Raw genomic sequence first — 23,495 nt, forward strand, 5'->3', positions numbered from 1 at the left:
CATAAAGAAGAAGCCTGGACTACTATGGATTGTCACCAGGTTCGGTTTGGGATCCCTTGACAGTCGAGGTTAAACTATGGAGGCCTTGTGGCAAGTGGTTTAATCCTGCCTTTGCTGTGGAGTGTCCCAAGGCTCCAACCGCTGGTGTGCTGATGTGGGGACCCATCGCATATGACAGTCGGTCACCCCTGGTACTGATACAAGGGACCCTAACAGATCAGCGATAAGTGCAGGACATCCTGCAGCCACATGTTTTACCTCTCGTAGCAGGGCTTCCAACTTACCTCAGTGCTATATTCACTACAATGGATAACACTGTTCAGATTGTAATTATTGATAGCTGCCAGATGGACTACAGCGATATTTGGAGACTATAGCGGTCATTTATCAAAATGGCTTAGTTTACCATAGCAACCAATTAGATTCCACTTTTCATTTTTGACAGCTCCTTTGCAAATGAAAGGTGGAATCTGATTGGTTGCTATGGGCAACTAAGCCAGTTCTACTATACACCAGTTTGAGAAATAAACCCATATGTTCCCCAACACCCAGGGTGTCCAAGGAATCTCCTAGTTAGTAATAGGACAAAACAGATTTGGTTATAACCGTGTGGAGAATACTAAATCCCCTTTCCCACTCCTAAATAGAGTAACAGCTAGGTAGATATGCCTTTCAGATTCCTGGCAAAGGTGGGTTACCACTATGGTTGGCACGATACCAAAATTTTGATTTTGATACCATAAAAAAGTATTGCGATACTCGATACCACACGAAAAAAAAAAAAAACACCAAAAAAGCTGCATGCATTCCGCATTTTATGGCTGAAAATGGCTGTTCAAAAGCAACATGGTGCCTCTAAACCAATGCATTAAAATATGTGCTGCAAAAGCCAAAAGGTGGTCTTTCCCTTCTGAACCCTGCAGCGTACCCAAACAGCAGTGTATGTCCACATTTAAGGCATTTCAGTATCCAGTAGATCCTGCCTTTAAGGGCATGATGTATCTCAGATGGTACACACTGGGCACTGAAATGCTGTATCTGTTGAAAACATTTCACACAGTCCCTTGCTCATTAATTTCTGGAAAACACATGTGGAATCAAAATGCTCATGCCACTCCTTGGTAAATTCTGTTAGGGGTGTAGTTTCCAAAATGGGGTCACTTCTTGGGGGTTTCTTTTTTAATTAACGTCAAAGCCTCTTCAGTTGTCGACCAGCGCTATGCCGTATAAATCACCAAACCAGGCCTAAAATGCACATTGCGCTCTCTCTCTTCTGAGCCCTGCAATGTGTCCATACAACAGTTTACGACCATATATGGGGTGTTGCCATATTCAGGAAAAAGGGTATAAAATTGTGGGGTGCATTATATCCAGTTACCCCTTGTGAAAATAAAAAAATGTCGGGCTTATGCAATATTTTATTGGAAGAAGTCAGAATGGCTTGGATAACTAAAAACATTCCAAGGTTATTACCACAAAGTGAGACACGTCAGAACAGGCTGTGTCAGGAAGGTGGAAAATGACTGTCAGGAAGGGGTTAAATGTATTTGTGTTGTTTATGGTTATTTATGTGTTTTCAGTTTATTTCCCCTTTAAATGTCTTAAATGTCTATGGTGCAAATTCCTGAATTCATCTCCTCTATTGCTGCACTATAAGAAAAAACGAAATCCAGTAGTGTAATAAATTCATTGTGCTCTCTAAATGCCCTTAGCGCTCGGAAAATAACGTACTGCTTTAATGCTGGATATTACGACACAAACCCTCTACAGCCAAGCTTGCTAATCTCATGTGCTGGCACTATAATGTCATGGATCTTTGAGTGTGTCCTAGTACCTTGTAAAAAGGACGGTAGGGCCTTTACAAATGGAGACAATACACTGTCAGCATATATGCTTGCATTTTGGGTGAGGTCTTCCTGGTATATGATGGACTTTTCGTGAAGATTTAAGGCAGGGTTAGAATTTTGGAGAAATGCAGAGCCCGTTATATCAGAATGAAATTAATGTAATCTGTTACTGTAACTAGTGGCTAATTCATGTTCTAAACTTCAGTCTAAGGCTACTTTCACACTGCCGTTTCTGGGTCCGCCTGTGAGATCCGTTTCAAGGCTCTCACAAGCAGCCCCAAACGGATCAGTTTAGCTCCAATGCATTCTGAATGGATGCGGATCCGTTTAGAATGCATCAGTTTGGCTCTGTTCCGCCTCCATTCCGCTCTGGAGGCGAACACCAAAACGCTGCTTGCAGTGTTTTGGTGTCCGCCTGGCGGTGCGGAGCCAAACGGATCTGTCCTGACTTACAATGTAAGTCAATGGAGACGGATCCGTTTACATTGACACAATATTGGTGCAATTGTAAACGAATCCGTCCCCCATTGACTTTCAATGTAAAGTCAGGAGTCCCTATTAATATACCATCAGATCTGAGTTTTCTCCAATCCGATGGTATATTTTAACTTGAAGCGTCCCTATCACCATGGGAACGCCTCTATGTTAGAATATACCATCGGATTTGAGTTAGATCGTGAAAACTCAGATCTGACAGTATATTCTAACAAAGAGGCGTTCCCATATTGATGGGGACGCTACAAGTTAGAATATACTAAGAACTGTGGACATAACGCCCCCCTGCTGCCTGGCAGCACCCGTTCTCTAACCGGGGCTGTGATCCGCACAATTAACCCCTCAGGTGCCGCAGAGATCAGGTGCTGCCAGGCAGCAGGGGGCCAGACCCACCTCCCTCCTCAGTATTAAAATCATTAGTGGCCAGTGCGGCCCCCCCACCCTATTAAAATCATTGGTGTCCATTGCGGCCTCCCCTCTCCCCCCCCCTAATTAAAATCATTGGTTAACAACCCCCCACCCATCATTGGTGGCAGCGGATCGGCAGTTCCGATGGGAGTCCCAGTTTAATCGCTGGGGCTCCGATCAGTTACCATGGCAGGCAGGACGCTACTGCACTCCTGGCTGCCATGGTTATTTAGCACTTTTAGCAGCATTATACTTACATGCACTGTCTGTGGCTGGCCAGCGCTCCTCCTACTGGTAAGTGACAGGTCTGTGCGGCGCATTGCTTATTGCACAGACCTGTCACTTACCAGTAGGAGGAGCGCCCGGCCGGCCACAGACAGCGCATGTAAGTATAATGCTGCTAAAAGTGCTAAGTTAATGCTTCTAAAAGTGTTAAGTAACCATGGCAGCCAGGACTGCAGTAGCGTCCTGGCTGCCATGGTAACCGATCAGAGCCCCAGCGATTAAACTGGGACTCCGATTGGAACTGCCGCTCCGCTTCCACCAATGATGGGGGGGTGGAAGCGGGGTTGTTAACCTGTGGCCACTGCCACCAATGATTTTAATTAGGGGTGGGTGGGGGGGGGGAGGGGAGGCTGCACTGGACACCAATGATTTTAATAGGGGGGGGCGCACTAACCACCAATGATTTTAATACTGGGGAGGGAGGGGGGGGGGCCGCACTGGCCACCAATGATTTTAATACTGGGGAGGGAGGGGGGTCTGGCACCCGATCTCTTACAGGGGGCTGTGATCCGCACAATTAACCCCTCAGGTGCAGCAGAGAGGAGGGTTAATTGTGCGGATCACAGCCCCCTGTAAGAGATCGGGTGCTACCAGGCAGCAGGGGGCAGTTATGTACACAGTTTTTTGTATATTCTAACTTGAAGCGTCCCCATCACCATGGGAACGCCTCTGTGTTAGAATATACTGTCGGATCTGAGTTTTCACAATCGTGAAAACTCAGATCTGTTTTCACGATCGTGAAAACTCAGATCTGAAAAAAGCTAATAATATTATTTTCCGTTATAACCATGTTATAACGGAAAATAATAAAGTGAAGTTCGGGTCCCTATTGACAGACTTTTTTTTACTAAAGTTATGCAGACGGATCCGTACTGAACGGATACCATTGTTTGCATTTATAGGTGCGGATCCATCTGTGCAGATAACAGACGGATCCGCACTTAGCGCAGGTGTAAAAGTAGCCTAAGACTGCTTTCCAAGTCAACACATAGTAACTTATGTTCCTTACCGGCAAAAATAAAGGGATATAATATTACTGTTTTAATCATATTAATGCTGAACGCAAGTTAATCATTAGAAGAAACAATGGCATAGGGCTGCACTGTTCAATATAATACTATATAACAATGATAATAACTGATTGATTACAAATGATTTGGCATGCAGATTCATTCACAATGGTAGTATGCAATTATTAGATAGAAGCGCAGCAGCATGGATTCAGTCTCAACCCTGTATGGGAGACAGACCAACATATAGGGCAGTACCCATAGAGAGAGTATGCAAAAGAATCCTCCTAGGGCAGTGATGGCGAACCTTTTACGGACCAGGTGCCCAGCCTAAAACCCACTTATTTATCGTAAAATATAGTATATCCTTCATGTACTTTATCATTTAGCTATAATATCCTGCCTACATTCAGTGCGCTGCTTGTTATGTTCATACTGCGTCCTGCGCTGATGAATGACAGGAAAAGTCTAAGGCATATTGGTACACCATAGACTTTTTCCATGGTGTGGGTGCCCACAGAGAGGGCTCTGAGTGCCGCCTCTGGCACCCGTGCCATAGGTTCGCCACCACTGTCCTAGGGGATAGATCACCAGCTTGTCGCCTATTACAGGCATGGCCTCTGAGCAATGCTAGCCAACGACCAGTCAGAAAAGGAGTGGCCGGCCTCTGAGGACATCAGAGAAAGCCCATAAATATCTGTGCCACCCTGAATGAGACGTCTTAGCCTGGACAGCCCTGAGGAGGTGGTGTGTCAATAGCTTATGGTTTGTGTTTTAAACCACTGGCAGGGAACAATATGACATGTAGGCAGTGGACTGCAACTCCCTGCTGCATTACGGAGTTGATACATTCTAAGAAGGGTTTTTGGCTCAGTGTGCTGGTAGTACTCCATCAATATTACAGATACATAGGCAGCAGCCAAATGTAACAGATGCACAGGGATATACTGCACCCAGTAGCACCAACAGTGCTGGCATAGTTAGGCAAACAGAATGCCGATAATGATTGTTGCTTTTATCAGAGGCAGCTATAACTATACAATGATTATAAGGGAAAATAATAGCATTCTGAATACAGAATGCATAGTAAAATAGCGCTGGAGGGGTTAAAAAAAAAAAAAAAAAAATTCAACTCACCTTAATCCACTTGATCGCGGAGCCAGCATCTCCTTCTGTCTTCATCTTAGCTGTGTGGAGGAACAGGACCTGTGGTGACGTCACTCTGGTCATGACATGGTCCATCACATGATCCATCACCATGGATCAGGATGCTATTATTTTCCCTTATAACCATGTTATAAGGGAAAATAATAATGATCGGGTCTCCATCCTGATCGTCTCCTAGCAACCGTGCGTGAAAATTGCACCGCATCCACACTTGCTTGCGATTTCCAAGCAACCCCATTCATTTCTATGGGGCCTGCGTTACGTGAAAAACGTACAAAGAGGAGCATGCTGCGATTTTCACGCAACGCACAGCCCCATAGAAATGAATGGGTCAGGATTCAGTGCGGGTGCAATGCGTTCAACTCACGCATCGCATCCGCGCGGAATACTCGCGCGTGTGAAAGGGGCCTTAGGGATTTTCATGTTTGAAACATAGTAATATTAGTAGCAGGATTTATCTAACCTCAAACCTATCTGGTAGAACATTCCTGCACTGCTGCATGTAGAAATTATTATCCGAAATCGAGAGGCTTTCTGAATATCTTCTCCAGGTCCACAGTACGGCTTCACTAGGTCATTAATTGTCTAGAAAGAGAAGGCCAGAAGAATTACACGACCTGGATTGTATAGCATACAAGTTGACATTAGTCTAATATATTTTCTAGATAGAATAAAGAAACTGAAGTGCAAGTCATGATCTGAGAATTGATCTTCTAAACAGCTGCTCTATGAATCTGATTTTTATGTAATATTTCGTACATGTACAGAACCCAACACAACATCCAAACAAAGTTTATTACACCAACTTCTCCTCGGCATTAACCTGACAGTACTGTCGCAGCATTGTACAACACACTGTGAAAGTAGTTACTGCATCAAAGCTGCAAAAGTTATGCCATGAATGATAAAAAACAGGTTAAATCAGAATCTCTTAGATTAAATAAGCAATAGGTGACTACAAATATTTATTAGGCCTCCTTCACATACACTTTATTTTCTGCATAGCACTAAATGGCAGGAGCATTTTTTTTATGGGGTTTTTGGCAACATCCGGTTCATGCATTTTCCTGGCGTTTTAAATTTACCGAGAAGCCTATGGAGAAAACTAAGCCTATAGAGAAAAAAAAAAACTAAATATTTGTATGCTCTCACGTTTCCCTATATGCTTTAAACTAATATCTGGCCATAGCGCTTTAAAACTGTGGCACTCTAAAAACACCTTAAAAAAAAAAAAAAAAAAAAGTCTAAATGCTGTCTGTAAAGGTTACTGCAAATTTTTTTTAAGAGGCCCCTGCAGAGTATTGTACATGATGAAAAATACTTCAATTACTCTTACCAGTAATATATGTTTTCCATGAGCCCATGACAGCACCTGTGAGAGATCCTCCCCCTTCCGGACAGGAAACAGGAACTTCCCAGATCTTTAAATTGGTCCACTGCCTTCCACCACTCAGTATTTGACAAGATTCCTGGGACCAGCAATACACCTATATATAGTGAAACTAAGAACACAAGCAAAAAACAAACAAGAAAAAAACTGCGCCAAATATATGCCAGGCATATCTCCTCTTTGGCACAATACAAAAATACAGATTTCTCTTTTTTTCCTTTTTTGCAATATATATATATAAATTTTAACACATGACAGGAGGCTTCCTATTTTGCATAAACTCTCTTTACTAACTCCACAGCAGTAAAGAAAAAAAGTAAAGAGTAACAAGTAGATCACTGCGCAGCATAGTATATAAGGGTCATGCTGCCTGTACACTTCCTCTTTCTTTACTGCTCCATCGCAGACAGGTCAGATTTTTTTGCTCCCCGGAGCTATATTACTTATTCTACATTTATATCTTGTTATCTTATTATGATCATTACCTCGGATTCCTGAGGTCCCCCCCTAGCCTGCAGTACCTCCGGGCTTCCTTTTCGCGCCAAATCGCGGCCGTTTTCGCGCCAAATCGCGGCCGGCCGCAAAATTTAGTCCCCGGCTTGCGGCCTACACTCGCGGCCACCATTTTGGATTGCAGATATCGCGAGATTTCGCGGCCATCTTAATTTACCTCATAATATCTCATTTGGGATTCAGTGTGGCTGTACTAATTAGCTGTTATCCCCACATTACCGTTTTTTTACCCTGGTGTCTGAACATCTGTGCCTATCTCAGACTACTATTCAGCTCTCTCTGTACCTCATGTGACTGGGTCAGTCAGGTCAGTGCTGCTGCCTGTTTATTAGTGTGACCTGCATTTAAGGGTTTTAACCCTGTGCAACCGGGGTGAGCCCCCACTAATAATACGCTGCTTATTGGGAGACTAGCTGTTGCAGTTCTCTCTAACTGGGTGAGCCCCAGTTTATAAGGTCACTACTTTACCCTGCTGGGGTTTATTCTGGGCTTTGTTCCCATACTATTAAAACTGACCCTACGCCTGTTCTCAACACCTGGGTGCCCGTTTTTTACTGTGCCTTTCAGTGACATACCAGCCTACCCTTATCATGGAGGATTCCCAGAATATCCCTGTAGACTTCCAGGCCATGATTAACGCAGCTGTCGCTGCCTCTGTGGAGAAAGCACTCTCCAAGGCCCGAGCTTCGGCTCCTGACGTATCTAAAACCCGCAGACGTCCACGTCACGAGTCGGACTCCGACCGGTCCGATTATCAGACAGGGGATGAATCCCGCCCTACAAAACGCCATGACAAAGGCGAGGATTATACACCCAAACCACCCAAGGGTAAGGCATCTGCCAAGCGTAAACCTGCCAAACTTCACACCCCGACCCCGCGTCAGGACTACTCTTCAGAAGAAGAGCAGGGCCCTACCCACTCCATGTCAGTTCTAGATGAGTGGCAAGCTGACGCTTCAGAGTCGGATTATGACGCATGGGGCTCAGACGAGAAGTCTGCTTCCGCTTTTATGCAGGAGACCCTCCTGGGTGCGGCCCAGGCAAGAGATATCGAAGACACTGCTGACGCAGAACCTCCTCTTGACTCAGACACCATTATGGACCCCTCAGGTCAGGCGATGTTCGATCCTCGCAACATACGACACCCCAGATCGGGTGACTGGTCGCCTCCAGAACACCTTTCCAGGTTCATGCACCTGTGGCTCCGCAAACATCTGGAGAAAGAGGTCCGCAACCGACTCAGGTCTGAATGCCCACGCCCTTCCCTACCGGATAAAGTCGCTCAGACCCCAGAATTTGACAAGGTTATGACAACCTTTATGATGCGCAGTGGCAGAGACCCTTGATGGGGGGTAGAGATAGGCCTATGGGGCGCCCAAGATAACCTGCTGGATTCCGTAGGCCCCCTAGCTCGCATTATGTATCTGGCGGATGATGCCTACGCCAAAGCCGATTCCTTCTCCACTGAGGACTTCAGGGAATGGGCACATGACATTCGAGAGTGGGCACAACGTTGTTTTTGTTTCATCGGAAACGCCAATGTTACGCTCTCTTCGGAGAGACGAAAAGCAGCGTTATTCCGTATTAACGGTAAATTGGCAGACCTTGGCACAAAGGAGATTGGGCCCCAGGCACAAGGGAAACTTTTCGGTGAACCATTTCTCAAGGAATTAAACAAACACGTCAACGTGTTCACCTCCCTTAATAAAGCGCAATCCTCAATGCGCAGTGTCTAAAGGAGCAACCCTACCAGAGGGGTTTTTGGAAGGGCTGGCCGGCAACGGGGCCGTGCCGCCAGCCGATTTTGGCCTTCAGGCCCCCGTACTCAACCAACACCATTTTATCCAACAAGGGACTATCAACAACGACCCTTTTCCAGAGGTTCGGATAGAGGCAGTGGAATCCGTGGACGTTCCCGCTTTTCTGCAGGTAAGGACCCATATTCCCCCGTTGTTACCATGTACCCACACTGCGGGCCGTATTTCCCTTTCTTTTCACAATTGGGCCGCCCTTTGCTCAGACGCATGGAATCTACAAACAGTGCAGGGTTATATCATAGACCTAGTGGGAACCCCCTTTCAGGTTCAGCCCCCTCACCCCATCCACATGTCGTCTTTCGACCACAACCTCGTCAAAACGGAGCTACGCGAGCTTCGGAACAAAGGGGCTATACAACCGGTCCACGAACAGGGAGGTTACTTCAGCAACATCTTCCTGGTTCGGAAGAAGTCGGGAGAATATCGCCCAGTTATCAATCTACGCGCCCTCAACGCGTACGTGGTCTACCGCCACTTCAAGATGGAGGGCATCCACCTCCTGCGGGACCTTCTTCGAAGCAACGACTGGTTCGCCAGGCTCGATCTAAAAGATGCATACCTGTCAGTCCCGGTGCACCCGGACTGTCGAGCACTCCTACGTTTCCTCTGGCATGGACGCCCTTGGCAGTTCACTTGCCTCCCTTTCGGGCTCAGCTCAGCCCCATGGTGTTTCACCAAACTCCTAAAACTGGTGGTGGCCCACTTGAGGTCCAGGGGCATTCGATGCATCATCTACTTGGACGACCTCCTCCTGTTCTGCTCCGACGAACGCAGACTACGCCGAAACACTCACCTGACAGTATCCCTACTGGAATCTCTGGGCTTCGTGGTGAACCAACAGAAATCAGAGCTGACCCCTACCCAGACGATACAATTCCTCGGCTTCGAGATAGATTCGACGACGTGCACTCTGAGGCTACCAACCTCAAAGATCGCAACCATCCGCAAGGAGATTCACAGAGTTCTCCGGCTCGATTCCATCCCTCTACGCAACTTGGCTAGGATTGTGGGACTCCTCTCAGCTTCCATTCAAGCCATATTTCCGGGTCCTCTCCACTACAGGGCCATGCAACGACTCAAGGAAAAATACCTTTGCCACAAACCTACCTACGATCAACACGTTCCAGTGACGACGGAGGTTCGCGAAGAGCTGTCATGGTGGCTGGACAGCATGCAAGCCTGGAACGGCAAGGCCATATTCGGAGACACTCCAGATTTCGTTTTAGAATCAGACGCCAGCTTGTGGGGATGGGGTGCCACCAACGGAACCATCTCCACGGGAGGAGCATGGACGACACAGGAGCTCTCCATGCACATCAATTGCCTCGAACTCCTAGCAGGATCCTTCGCGATCCGCAGCCTGGCCCGGAAGAGCTCCAATTGTTGCATCCTCCTTCGCATGGACAACGTCTCCGCAGTCCAGTACATCAACCGCCTAGGAGGCGCTCGTTCACGCCTGCTGTCAGACATCACGAGGGACATCTTCGACTACTGCCTCCCTCGCAACATCACGTTACAAGCGGAATACTTGCCGGGAGAAATCAACCTCACAGCCGACTGGTTCTCTCGCCATTGGAGAGACGTCAGCGATTGGAAGCTAAACACAAATATCTTCAGGGCCCTGGCAGCCCGGAGGGGTCCCTTTCACCTGGATCTGTTCGCCTCTTGCAACAATCACCAGACCCCGGAGTTCTTCAGCTGGCTCCCGGACCCGGAGAGCAAGGCGACAGACGCATTTCTCCAACAATGGCCGGCGACAGGAGCCTACGCCTTTCCCCCATTATCCATGATTGCGAGAACACTACACCAGATGCGGACGCAACAAATCAAACTGGTTCTCATAACGCCCTTGTGGCAGAATAAACCATGATTCCCGGACCTCCTGGCCTCCTACTACATGGATCCTCTCCTCCTTCCATCCTTCCAGGACCTGCTCACGGATCCCAAAGGATGTCTCCACCCGCTCATCCTGGAAGATCGACTACCCCTGGTGGCTTGGTCTCTTTCCGGGGTTCCTGGCGAGTCAGCGGACTATCGCAGACTGCTAGGGACCTCTTATGGGACTCATGGGCCCCAGGAACTAGACGCTGCTACCTTTCAGCTTGGACCTCCTGGTCTACTTGGTGCATGGAACGGGACTCCGATCCATTTACGGCACCTGTCCACATGATTCTCAATTTTCTTTCCTCCTTGTTTTCTTCTGGTCGATCTTATCGTTCTATTAACGTCGTTCGCTCCGCGATTTCGGCAGCACATACCCCCGTCGGGGATCTCCCGGTCGGCAAAGATCCTCTGGTCTGTCGCCTACTCCGCGGCATGCGGCTCCGCCGCCCCCCGACCCCCAAATACCATCACCTATGGGACGTGGGACTGGTTCTCCGTTTTTTCAGGGATTGGCCTCCGAATGAACGCCTTTCCCTTCGCCAACTTTCCGCTAAGTGCGCTTTTCTCCTTTGTCTTGTGTCTTTCCGACGGGTGTCGGACGTTCGGGCCTTCGACGTCGATGCCTTTGAGGTAGCCCCTGAAGGAGTCACATTCCATATCTCTCGTCGCACTAAATCGGGTTCGACGTCGGTCTCTTATCCCTTTTTTCCAGACGACCTGCAACTCTGTGTCGTGTCCACCCTCCGCAGTTATGTTTCGGTTACTTCCTCACTCCGTTCCTCTACGTCGGGTCAACTCCTAGTTTCCTACGTGCGCCCTTACGCCCCAGTCTCGGTTACCACGCTGGCCCGTTGGATTCTTTCCCTCGCAGGTATAGACCCCACTTTCGGCGCCCACTCCGTTCGCGGAGCGGCGGCTTCATCAGCCTTAATGGCAGGGGCGTGAACAAAGGATCCCAGCAGTCGCGTCTTTGTGAATCAAATGTCTTTTATTCCATAGACCAGGACCAGGTTTCGGCAATGTGCCTTCATCAACAGGTAATCCAAATACAAACTTAACAGACTATATATGCTCTACAGTCACCGCCCACAGGAGCAAAAGTCTATCCCATAAGGGAATGGCCAGAAAGTAACAGGTGTAATCAATTTAATAATAGACAAACCAAAGCAGAGAAAAAAAGGATGATGCTAGGATAGCATTTGTCCATAAATTTCACCCCTTTAATGCATATATTGACAATATTGTAAGAAAACACTGGCATTTATTGGGTAAGGCCTATCCAGAGGTCTCAGAATTTAAAAGTTTACCCCTGATTTGTAATAGGAAGAACCCCAGTTACAGGGATATGCTAGTGAAAGCGGATTTAGGGGGCACTAAACATCGGTTACGTCAAAGTGTATTATCAACACCGCGTAAAGGGACGTTCCCCTGCCTGCATTGTCTCCAGTGTTCACACATCATAAAGGGCCCTACATTTTATCATCCACACACCGGGAATCCGTTTGAAGTAAAAGGTTTTTTTACATGCGAGTCTTCAAATGTTGTTTATCTGATTAAATGCCCTTGTGGTCTGTTGTACATTGGTCAGACAATGCAGGCAGTGAGGGACAGAATTAACAAACACAAATCGACCATTAGAACAAAAAATTTATTATTACCCATTCCAAGCCACTTTGAAAAGTGCAGACATTCTATTGCCCAACTGAAATTCCAGGTTATAGAGCAGGTGATTAGACCACGGAGGGGGGGGGTGACATTAATAAGATGTTGCTACGGAGGGAAGCCTTTTGGATCCATACATTGGACACATTGCACCCTAGAGGCCTCAATAGGGAATATGAGGTTATGTATCTGTAATATAATAATTTTGTTATATATTTATAATATTTTGCTGTTTATTTCTCAGGTATTGAAAATTTGAAAGTTATACAAGAGTATTATCTACAAATGTAAGATGAAATATCTATCTAGATGCTTTTTTCTCTGCTTTGGTTTGTCTATTATTAAATTGATTACACCTGTTACTTTCTGGCCATTCCCTTATGGGATGGACTTTTGCTCCTGTGGGCGGTGACTGTAGAGCATATATAGTCTGTTAAGTTTGTATTTGGATTACCTGTTGATGAAGGCACATTGCCGAAACCTGGTCCTGGTCTATGGAATAAAAGACATTTGATTCACAAAGACGCGACTGCTGGGATCCTTTGTTCATATTACTGTGGATTTACGTCCTCTCCCGTGCAGCGTGCATTTGAGTGAGTGCTGGTTTCCCCACATCTTAATGGCAGGGGCGTCCATTTCGGATATTCTCCGAACGGCGGACTGGTCTAGGGAATCTACTTTCCGTACCTTTTATTTTCGCACTCCCCCTTCTGCTGGGACGTCTCTTCTTCAGCGTTAAAATTGCAAAATAGGAAGCCTCCTGTCATGTGTTAAAATTGAAGATTATGCTAGCTTTAGTGTACTAAAAATCTTAATTTTAATAAGGACAGGAGGCGACTATTTTCCCTCCCTTCTGTTCCCTACCCTGATTTTTCGGGGGAGTGGATCTCAAGGTGTCGGATATGGGACTTGATCTTAGTAATCACTCTGTTTTGGGACATATTCGGAATTTCTCACCCTAATATTGCCTTCCTGACGGACAGTTCTTAGTTGTACTACATATTTACACTTACCATACATTTAACCACTAAATAATTTGCATTCTATTTGTAATGATTTAACTTTACACTTTTCCGTTAAGGCCCATAGGAGTGAATAGTTACGATTCTTTACCTAACCTATTTTTATACTCTCCTTTCAGTGTAATCCCCTTCAAGACCTCCACTGGTCGCTGGTTTGTTAATCTTACCACTCCATAGGATGAGATGAGAGCTTCGTTCGGTTTTACCTCCAACCTCGTTTACCAAGAGTCTACTCAAGTTCCGCTCACCAGAAACCGCTGTTACAGTTCTCGTTGAATTTCTGGATGTTCGAGCTCAACCTGGACTTTGATGTCGCTTTAGAAAGAGGAAGTGTACAGGCAGCATGACCCTTATATACTATGCTGCGCAGTGATCTACTTGTTACTCTTTACTTTTTTTCTTTACTGCTGTGGAGTTAGTAAAGAGTTTATGCAAAATAGTCGCCTCCTGTCCTTATTAAAATTAAGATTATTAGTACACTAAAGCTAGCATAATCTTCAATTTTACATACTCTTTTTTTTTTTTAGGGAGGGAATTATGTAGGTGCTGTCATGGGCTCATGGAAAACAGATTACCGGTAAGAGTAATTGAAGTATTTCCATTACGCTCCATGACAGCACCTGTGAGAGATTAGACTAGATGACTATTAGGGAGGGACTACAGCCTGCAGCACCTTTCTCCCAAAAGACATATCCTGCACAGATGAAAGGTCCAACCTGTAGTGCTTGTAAAACGTAGAGGGAGAACTCCACGTTGCTGCCCTACAGATTTGCTCAATGGTAGCGCACCCTTTTTCTGCCCAGGAAGAGGCTACTGCCCTGGTGGAATGAGCTGAAAAATCTGAAGGTACCTGACAACCTGATTGTGAATATGCCAGACCTATCGCTCTCTTGATCCACCTGGCTAATGAGAAGAAATCCTCCTGTCTCTGGACAGGAAACAGGAAAGAACTGAGTGGTGGAAGGCAGTGGACCAATTTAAAGATCTGGGAAGTTCCTGTTTCCTGTCCGGAAGGGGGAGGATCTCTCACAGGTGCTGTCATGGGGCGTAATGGAAAAAAAAATATCAACTGCCCCTCCCCTTCAGTGATCTTTCATTCTGCACCCTGTAAACGTCATGCCATTGCTGGTTCACCTGCCACTTGGGGACACGAGTGCTGAGGCCATTCACTGGCTGTGGTAGCGCATGTGACTCCATTCATCCAGAAGGTTACAGGACAGGGACCAGAAGACCACTGGAAGGACCCGGAATGGAGCAGTGGGTATGAGTTTTTCAAAAGGTACAACATGCTGCAGGAGTCTCCAAAGCTGGACAACCCCTTTAAAGGGAGTCTGTCATCAGCATTTCACTTTTTTAACCCTTCCCATAGCTCCCTAGCATGCTTACAGTTAATAAAAACATTACCTCTGGCATCAGTCCTGGACTTATAAAACTATCAAAAACGATCTTTATAACATATGCAAATGAGGGCTCGCAAGTGCCCAGGGGCGGCGTTACCCTCGTAGGTGCCCTGCTAGCTCAGCCTTTTCATTGCTTCCCCCCGCCCCTTCCTACCCTCCGCCCGCCCATCCTTTCCCTCTGACCGCCTATCTACCAACTTGTTATTCCACCGAGATCCCGCGTCTACGCACTCATTCCTTTGGCTGGCGCATGCGCACTGCGATGCCCATACCTTGTATGGCATCACAGTAACTATTGCGCATGCGCCGGCTGATGACGCGAAAACACAACAAAGGAGGCGGTCCATCGGCGCATGCGCATTAATTACTGTGATGCTGTACAAAGAATGGGCATCGCAGTGCCAAAGGAATGAGTGCGCAGGCCCGGGATCTCAGCGGAATAACAAGTTGGTAGATAGGCGGTCAGAGGGAAAGGATGGGCAGGCGGAGGGTAAGAAGGGGCGGGGAGAAGCAATGAAAAGGCTGAGCTAGCAGGACACCTACGAGGGTAACGCCGCCCCTGGGCACTTGCGAGCCCTCATTTGCATATGTTATAAAGATCGTTTTTTATGGTTTTATAAGTCCAGGATTGATGCCAGAGGTAACGTTTTTATTAACTGTAAGCATGCTAGGGAGCTATGGGAAGGGTTAAAAAAGTGAAATGCTGATGACAGACTCCCTTTAAGTTGGCCATACATAACACAGTTTTGTTCAATTAGAAACTTCCTTAATGTGTTTGCGTGGGTTTCCTCCGGGTACTCCGGTTTCCTCCCACACTCCAAAAACATACTGATAGGGACCTTAGATTGTGAGCCTCATTGGGGACAGTTGGATGCTGATGTCTGTAAAGCGCTGCGGAATGAAGCAGCGCTATATAAGTGCATAAAATAAATAAATAAATATATATTTAAAAAAAATACATTTTTATTGTGCTACCTCTTCTTGACGGCTGGAAGCATTCACCCTCACCATGCTACCATTTTCCAAATGGCCACTTTCATGAAGCCGCAGACACACTAGATCAGCAGCACTGTTAGAGGGGGCACATACCAAAATACGACTGTCCGGCAAAGCATAATAAATCTGTAGAGAAAAATAATAGGAATAAATCAGGAGATTTCAATCCAGATATATTTGAACTAGGAGTGGCAACGTACAGACTTTGGTAGAAAAGAAGGCAAATTCAATGCAGCTTACAGTACATTGTGAGGAGATTGAGTGTAACGCACCTAGTTGATCAGTTAGGATCTCAACTGCGGAAGCAATGGACATGCACTATTATCCCACTGCCCTTGTTCTTGGCTGTAGGATTCGCGGTTACTCAGTATGTACCCCAGGCGTCTCTCTCAATCTTGGGCGGAGAGTTTGGGGTAACAAAATCATTTACCGCTATCCATCTATTTAGTATTACTGCTGGAGAGGAAGGTCTCCCAGTATTACAGGAGTCACAAGTTAGTATAAGCTTGTGCACAGTTCAGAGTTAGTATCTAGTATGCAATAGGTCCAGGGTTAGTATATAGCATGTCCTCAGTTTAGTATATTGTATGCCATAGGTTCAGAGCATGTCCACAGTTTAGTATATAGTATGCAGTAGGTTCAGAACATGTCCACAGTTTAGTATATAGTATGCAGTAGGTTCAGAGCATGTCCACAGTTTAGTATATAGTATGCAGTAGGTTCAGAGTTAGTATAGCATGTCCACAGTTTAGTATAGAGTATGCAGTAGGTTCAGAGCATGTCCACAGTTTAGTATATAGTATGCAGTAGGTTCAGTTAGTATAGCATGTCCACAGTTTAGTATATAGTATGCAGTAGGTTCAGAGCATGTCCACAGTTTAGTATATAGTATGCAGTAGGTTCAGAGCATGTCCACAGTTTAGTATATAGTATGCAGTAGGTTCAGAGTTAGTATAGCATGTCCACAGTTTAGTATATAGTATGCAGTAGGTTCAGAGCATGTCCACAGTTTAGTATATAGTATGCAGTAGGTTCAGAGTTAGTATAGCATGTCCACAGTTTAGTATATAGTATGCAGTAGGTTCAGAGCATGTCCACAGTTTAGTATATAGTATGCAGTAGGTTCAGAGCATGTCCACAGTTTAGTATATAGTATGCAGTAGGTTCAGAGCATGTCCACAGTTTAGTATATAGTATGCAGTAGGTTCAGAGTTAGTATAGCATGTCCACAGTTTAGTATATAGTATGCAGTAGGTTCAGAGCATGTCCACAGTTTAGTATATAGTATGCAGTAGGTTCAGAGTTAGTATAGCATGTCCACAGTTTAGTATATAGTATGCAGTAGGTTCAGAGCATGTCCACAGTTTAGTATATAGTATGCAGTAGGTTCAGAGCATGTCCACAGTTTAGTATATAGTATGCAGTAGGTTCAGAGTTAGTATAGCATGTCCACAGTTTAGTATATAGTATGCAGTAGGTTCAGAGCATGTCCACAGTTTAGTATATAGTATGCAGTAGGTTCAGAGTTAGTATAGCATGTCCACAGTTTAGTATATAGTATGCAGTAGGTTCAGAGTTAGTATAGCATGTCCACAGTTTAGTATATAGTATGCAGTAGGTTCAGAGCATGTCCACAGTTTAGTATATAGTATGCAGTAGGTTCAGAGCATGTCCACAGTTTAGTATATAGTATGCAGTAGGTTCAGAGCATGTCCACAGTTTAGTATATAGTATGCAGTAGGTTCAGAGTTAGTATAGCATGTCCACAGTTTAGTATATAGTATGCAGTAGGTTCAGAGCATGTCCACAGTTTAGTATATAGTATGCAGTAGGTTCAGAGTTGGTTTGGCAGTATCGTCTCACACCAGTCAGGAACCACCCCTCTCAGAGTTCCAGGACATTAATCAGAGCAGGTTCAGGCATATACTTGCGGTTAGTTGGACCTGGCTAGGAAGCCAGCAGTGGGGAAGCCAGTAGCAAGAAGGTAGACAGTCCTTCACAATGTTGTTAGGGATCCAGGTCTGGATATGTGGACAGAGTCCTCAGATGCAGTGGAGCTAGCAGGGTGCGCACTCCATTAGTGGAACACCCTGCTTAGCACCTGTCTTCTATTTAAGGGCCGGACGGTAAGTGGGCGGAGTCACAGGAGGGCCCAGCAGCCACTGCGTTCCACGCTGGAGCGCAAGCCAGCGTATCATCGCAGACGGCCGGTGCGTTCCACGCTGGAGCGCAAGTCAGCGTATCGTCACAGGGAGCCGCTGTGATCCAGGCTGTACTGTTACATTGAGTGGCACATGAAGAACAAAATGGAAAGGATGTCCTGTAGACATTAGGGGGCATGAAAAAAGTTGAATGAACCAGTCACCCAGGCAGTTTTGTATCAATGGAGGCATATATGAAATTCATTAGGAACATTTACATGTAATACAACTGGATGGAATTCTAGGTAATCAGGTCAGTGTGAATGTGGACCAAACAGGGGACAACCCCATGTGGCCTTATTTGCAGTTCAGCTTACACTATATACGGTATACTGAGAGATGCCTGTACACATGAAGCTGTATCCCATGAACAGAACACTCCTATCTCGTATGGACTACAACTCGTACAGATATTTAGGAATTAAATATTCTCCCATTCTCATATCATGGGACAGAATATATATTTATATTTATTATATATACATACACACACACCTGGAAAAAAATGCCTCTGTTGCCCATATCATTCATTTCTTAAACTACTCTGATAAGGGCTGTCCTGAGATTGGTTGCTACAGGCCACAAAGATTCTTTTCTAGCTTGTACTGAGAAATGTGCCCTCATGTGTGCCACATCTTCCACTGACTGGTAGCATGGTTCCTATAAAGGTTAGGTTTGGGTGCAAACACTGCAGAGACCTAAGTCTAGCCCACAAATTGTTGCCGCTCAACAGGCGCAGAAAATCCAGCAGATTATTTGCAAATGTTGGGTGTCAGCAACTTGTGGGTCTGCAGAGCTACACAGATCTTTTGTCACTCAATGGTTGTTGCAAACAAAGTTGGTGTAGCCCCAGCCCAAGCGGTCAAAGCTGGAGCAGCATTACAATATTTTTTCTGTAATACCTGGCAGGGCAATATAGGTTTATGCTCTTAAAGGGGGTTTTCTAAGAGTTTTTTTTTTTTACTCATTACCTAGCCTCTGGAAAAAAGTCATCAGCTGTTAGAGAAGGCAGCGGCATTCTCCAGCTTGGCCTAGGCCAGTGGTGGGCAACCTTTTTTTTCAACTGAGCCAAATCTCGCCAAAACCACGATTGAAATTTATTTTGAGAGCCACATTTTTAAAACCGAAAATACATAGGATGGTACACTGTTTTTAGTTTCAATAAGTTTTTATTGAGAATATTGTGCATGCAAGTATCCACATAGGTCGGGTACTGTGGGACTCTTTGCACCGGCCCTGTCACGTGGACGTGACCAGAGCCTGTGAAAGGATTTTTTGGCAACACAAGCGAAGCTACATCTCGGTGACCCCCCCCCTCCCCCCGCCCCGCCCGCAGCTCACCTGGTCCTGGTTCTGTCTGCAGCAGCTGGCTTCTCCTCTGTGTGGTCCTGATATCTTCGCTCTGCTTCAATCTGGTTTGAGGACTGTACTTTTCGCCCTATAAGATGCACATAGGTTTTAGAGGAGTATAATAAGAAACAATATTTTCCATTATACCTCAGGTCAGACCACCAATCAGACCCCCAATGTTAATCATACCTCAGATCAGCCCCCCATATCAGCCGTCAGCACCCCATCCATCATGCCCATGTCAGCCGTCATGCCCCTATGTCAGCCGTCAGCCCCCCATGTCAGCACCCCATCCATCATGCCCATGTCAGCCCCCCATGTCAGCACCCCATCCATCATGCCCATGTCAGCCGTCAGCACCCCATCCATCATGCCCATGTCAGCCGTCAGCACCCCATCATGCCCATGTCAGCCGTCAGCACCCCATCATGCCCATGTCAGCCGTCAGCACCCCATCATGCCCATGTCAGCCGTCAGCACCCCATCATGCCCATGTCAGCCGTCAGCACCCCATCATGCCCATGTCAGCCGTCAGCACCCCATCATGCCCATGTCAGCCGTCAGCACCCCATCATGCCCATGTCAGCCGTCAGCACCCCATCATGCCCATGTCAGCACCCCATCCATCATGCCCATGTCAGCACCCCATGTCAGCCGTCAGCACCCCATGTCAGCCGTCAGCACCCCATGTCAGCCGTCAGCACCCCATGTCAGCCGTCAGCACCCCATGTCAGCCGTCAGCACCCCATGTCAGCCGTCAGCACCCCATGTCAGCCGTCAGCACCCCATGTCAGCCGTCAGCACCCCATGTCAGCCGTCAGCACCCCATGTCAGCCGTCAGCACCCCATGTCAGCCGTCAGCACCCCATGTCAGCCGTCAGCACCCCATGTCAGCCGTCAGCACCCCATGTCAGCCGTCAGCACCCCATGTCAGCCGTCAGCACCCCATGTCAGCCGTCAGCACCCCATGTCAGCCGTCAGCACCCCATGTCAGCCGTCAGCACCCCATGTCAGCCGTCAGCCCCCCATGTCAGCCGTCAGCCCCCCATGTCAGCCGTCAGCCCCCCATGTCAGCCGTCAGCCATCAGCCCCCCATGTCAGCACTCCATCCATCATGTCCATGTCAGCCCCCATCCATCATGCCCCCCGTCAGCCATCATGACCTTATGTCAGCCGTCAGCCCCCCATGTCAGCACCCCATCCATCATGCCCATGTCAGCCGTCAGCACCCCATCTATCATGCCCATGTCAGCCATCAGCACCCCATCATGCCCATGTCAGCCCCCATCCATCATTACCCCCCATGTCAGCCATCAGCCCCCCATGTCAGCCATCATGCCCCCCATGTCAGCCGTCAGCACCCCATCCATCATGCCCATGTCAGCTGTCAGCCCCCATCCATCATGCCCCCCATGTCAGCCGTCAGCACCCCATGTCAGCCGTCAGCCATCAGCCCCCCATGTCAGCACTCCATCCATCATGTCCATGTCAGCCGACAGCCCCCATCCATCATGCCCCCCATGTCAGCCATCATGACCTTATGTCAGCCGTCAGCCCCCCATGTCAGCACCCCATCCATCATGCCCATGTCAGCCGTCAGCACCCCATCATGCCCATGTCAGCCATCAGCACCCCATCATGCCCATGTCAGCCCCCATCCATCATTACCCCCCCATGTCAGCCATCATGCCCCCCATGACAGCCGTCAGCCCCCATCCATTATGCTCCCTAATGGGGGACAATGTTGGAGTCTGCACCATCGGGGGGGGGTGACATGATGAGGGACAATGTTGGAGTCGGTACCTGATATATCACTGGGGTCTGGCTGGAGTGGGGTCGGTCTGGTCCTGGCTCCAATCTCAGCTGGCTCTGCCTTAAGGTGTCTTCTCCAGAGTCCAGACTAGAGTCCAGCAGGGTCGGCCAAGTTCCAACAAGTCGTGCCTCAGTGTTACTCTGTGACTGTGTTCTTCTGCTGCCAGCCTGGAGGGGCAGCTTTTACAGGCCATAGCAGACAGAGCTGCTCCGCCTCCTCGCCTCCCTCCGCCGCGGCCCCACTGGCAGTCAGTGACGCCTCCTTTGGCCTGAGCGCCGCACGGCACACATGTAGGCAGGACAGCCGCAGGCTGCCGCCCCCGAGAGGAGGGAGGGGAGCGGGCGCCCGGCACACAGAACAGTGCTCCAGACTAAAAAAAATTCCTAGTAGCCATTGGCTCCTGAACTGAAAAATTTAGGAGCCAAATCAAATTTTTAGTCGCCAAATCGAAACTGAATCAAAATGTTGGTATCGTGACAACGCTACGCCGATCAGATCGGCGTAGGGTTGTTTTGAAACCAAAATTTTGATTCGCTTTCGTCACCATAAAAAAGTATTGTGATACTCAATACCATGCAAAAAAAAAAAACACCAAAAAAAGCTGCGTGCATTTTGCATTTTATGAAACATTCGGCCCATAATAAAACAGTCCTATGCTATTTTTTGGGGTGACAAGGTGACTAAAAAGGCTATGTAATATGTTTATTTATTTATTGTTTATATATTTTATATGTAAAATTGGGAAAGGGGGGATTAAAACTTAATATTTTAAAGTACTTTCACATTAGCGTTTTTCATTTCCGGCACTGAGTTCCGTCACAGGGGCTCTATACCGGAAAATAACTGATCAGTTTTATCCCCATGCATTCTGAATGGAGAGTAATCCGTTCAGGATGCATCAGGATGTCTTCAGTTCAGTCATTTTGACTGATCAGGCAAAAGATAAAATCGTAGCATGCTACGGTTTTATCTCCGGCGAAAAAAAATGAAGATTTGCCTGAATGCCGGCTCCGGCATTTTTCCCCATAGGAATGTATTAGTGCTGGATCCGGCATTCAAAATACTGGAATGCACCCGCACTGAATCCGGACCCATTCACTTCTATGGGGCTGTGCACATGAGCGGTGATTTTCACACATCACTTGTGCGTTGTGTGAAAATCGCAGCATGCTCTGTTGTGCGTTTTTCGCGCAACGCAGGCCCCATAGAAGTTAATGGGGCTGTGTGAAAATCGCAAGCAAGTGCGATTTTCACGCATGGTTCCTAGGATGAAAGTCTATTCACTGTATTATTTTCCGTTATAACATGGTTATAAGGGAAAATAATAGCATTCTGAATACAGAATGCATAGTAGAAGGTCAATATAATAAACATTGGTGGCGCAGTGCGCCCCCCCATCACCCCAATATAATAAACATTGGTGGCGCAGTGCGCCCCCCATCACCCCAATATAATAAACATTGGTGGCGCAGTGCGCCCCCCCTCAATATAATAAACATGGGTGGCGCAGTGCGCCCCCCCCCCCCATCACCCCAATATAATAAACATTGGTGGTGGCGCAGTGCGCCCCCCCAACATAATAAACATTGGTGGCGCAGTGCGCCCCCCCTCAATATAATAAACATTGGTGGCGCAGTGGGCAGTGCCAATGAGGGTTAAAAAAAATAAAATAAATTAACTCACCTCCTCTAATTGATCGTCTCCTGTTCTTACTTCTTTCTAGTTTCTTCAGGACGCAGGACCTGTGGTGACATCACTGTGCTCATCACATGATCCATCACCATGGTAATGGGCCATGTGATGAGCTCAGTGACGTCACCACAGGTCCTGAAGAAACTAGAAAGAAGTAAGAACAGGAGACCGGCAGCTACCTGATCAACTGGAGGAGGTGAGTTAATTTTCTTTTATTATTTTTAACCCTCATTGGCACTTCCCACTGTGCCACCAACGTTTATTATACTGGGGGGGGGGGGGGCACTATGCCACCAACGTTTATTATACTGGGGGGGGGGGCACTGTGCCACCAACATTTATTATACTGGTGGGGGGGGGGGGGGCACACTGTGCCACCAACGTTTATTATACTGGGGGGGGGGGGGCGCACTGTGCCACCAACGTTTATTATACTGGGGGGGGGGGCGCACTGTGCCACCAACGTTTATTATACTGGGGGGGGGGGCACTGTGCCACCAACGTTTCTTATACAAATACAGGAGGCGGGTGCCGAAATCAAAT

At 47.1% G+C, this 23,495-nt stretch overlaps 1 protein-coding gene across 1 annotated transcript in view; it reads right to left on the minus strand.

Moving 5' to 3' along the window:
• MOV10L1 (Mov10 like RISC complex RNA helicase 1) overlaps positions 1-23,495 on the minus strand; it is a 93,417-nt gene that overhangs the window by 49,431 nt on the left and 20,491 nt on the right. The window contains exons 5-6 of the mRNA XM_040413822.1: positions 15,876-16,022; positions 5,676-5,797 (exon numbers count right to left, since the gene is read on the minus strand). Of these exons, the coding sequence (XP_040269756.1) occupies positions 5,676-5,797; positions 15,876-16,022 (269 nt within the window). The remainder of the gene's footprint in view (positions 1-5,675; positions 5,798-15,875; positions 16,023-23,495) is intronic.

This window comes from Bufo bufo, chromosome 1, assembly GCF_905171765.1.
Source record: "Bufo bufo chromosome 1, aBufBuf1.1, whole genome shotgun sequence".
Lineage (NCBI taxonomy): Eukaryota > Metazoa > Chordata > Amphibia > Anura > Bufonidae > Bufo > Bufo bufo.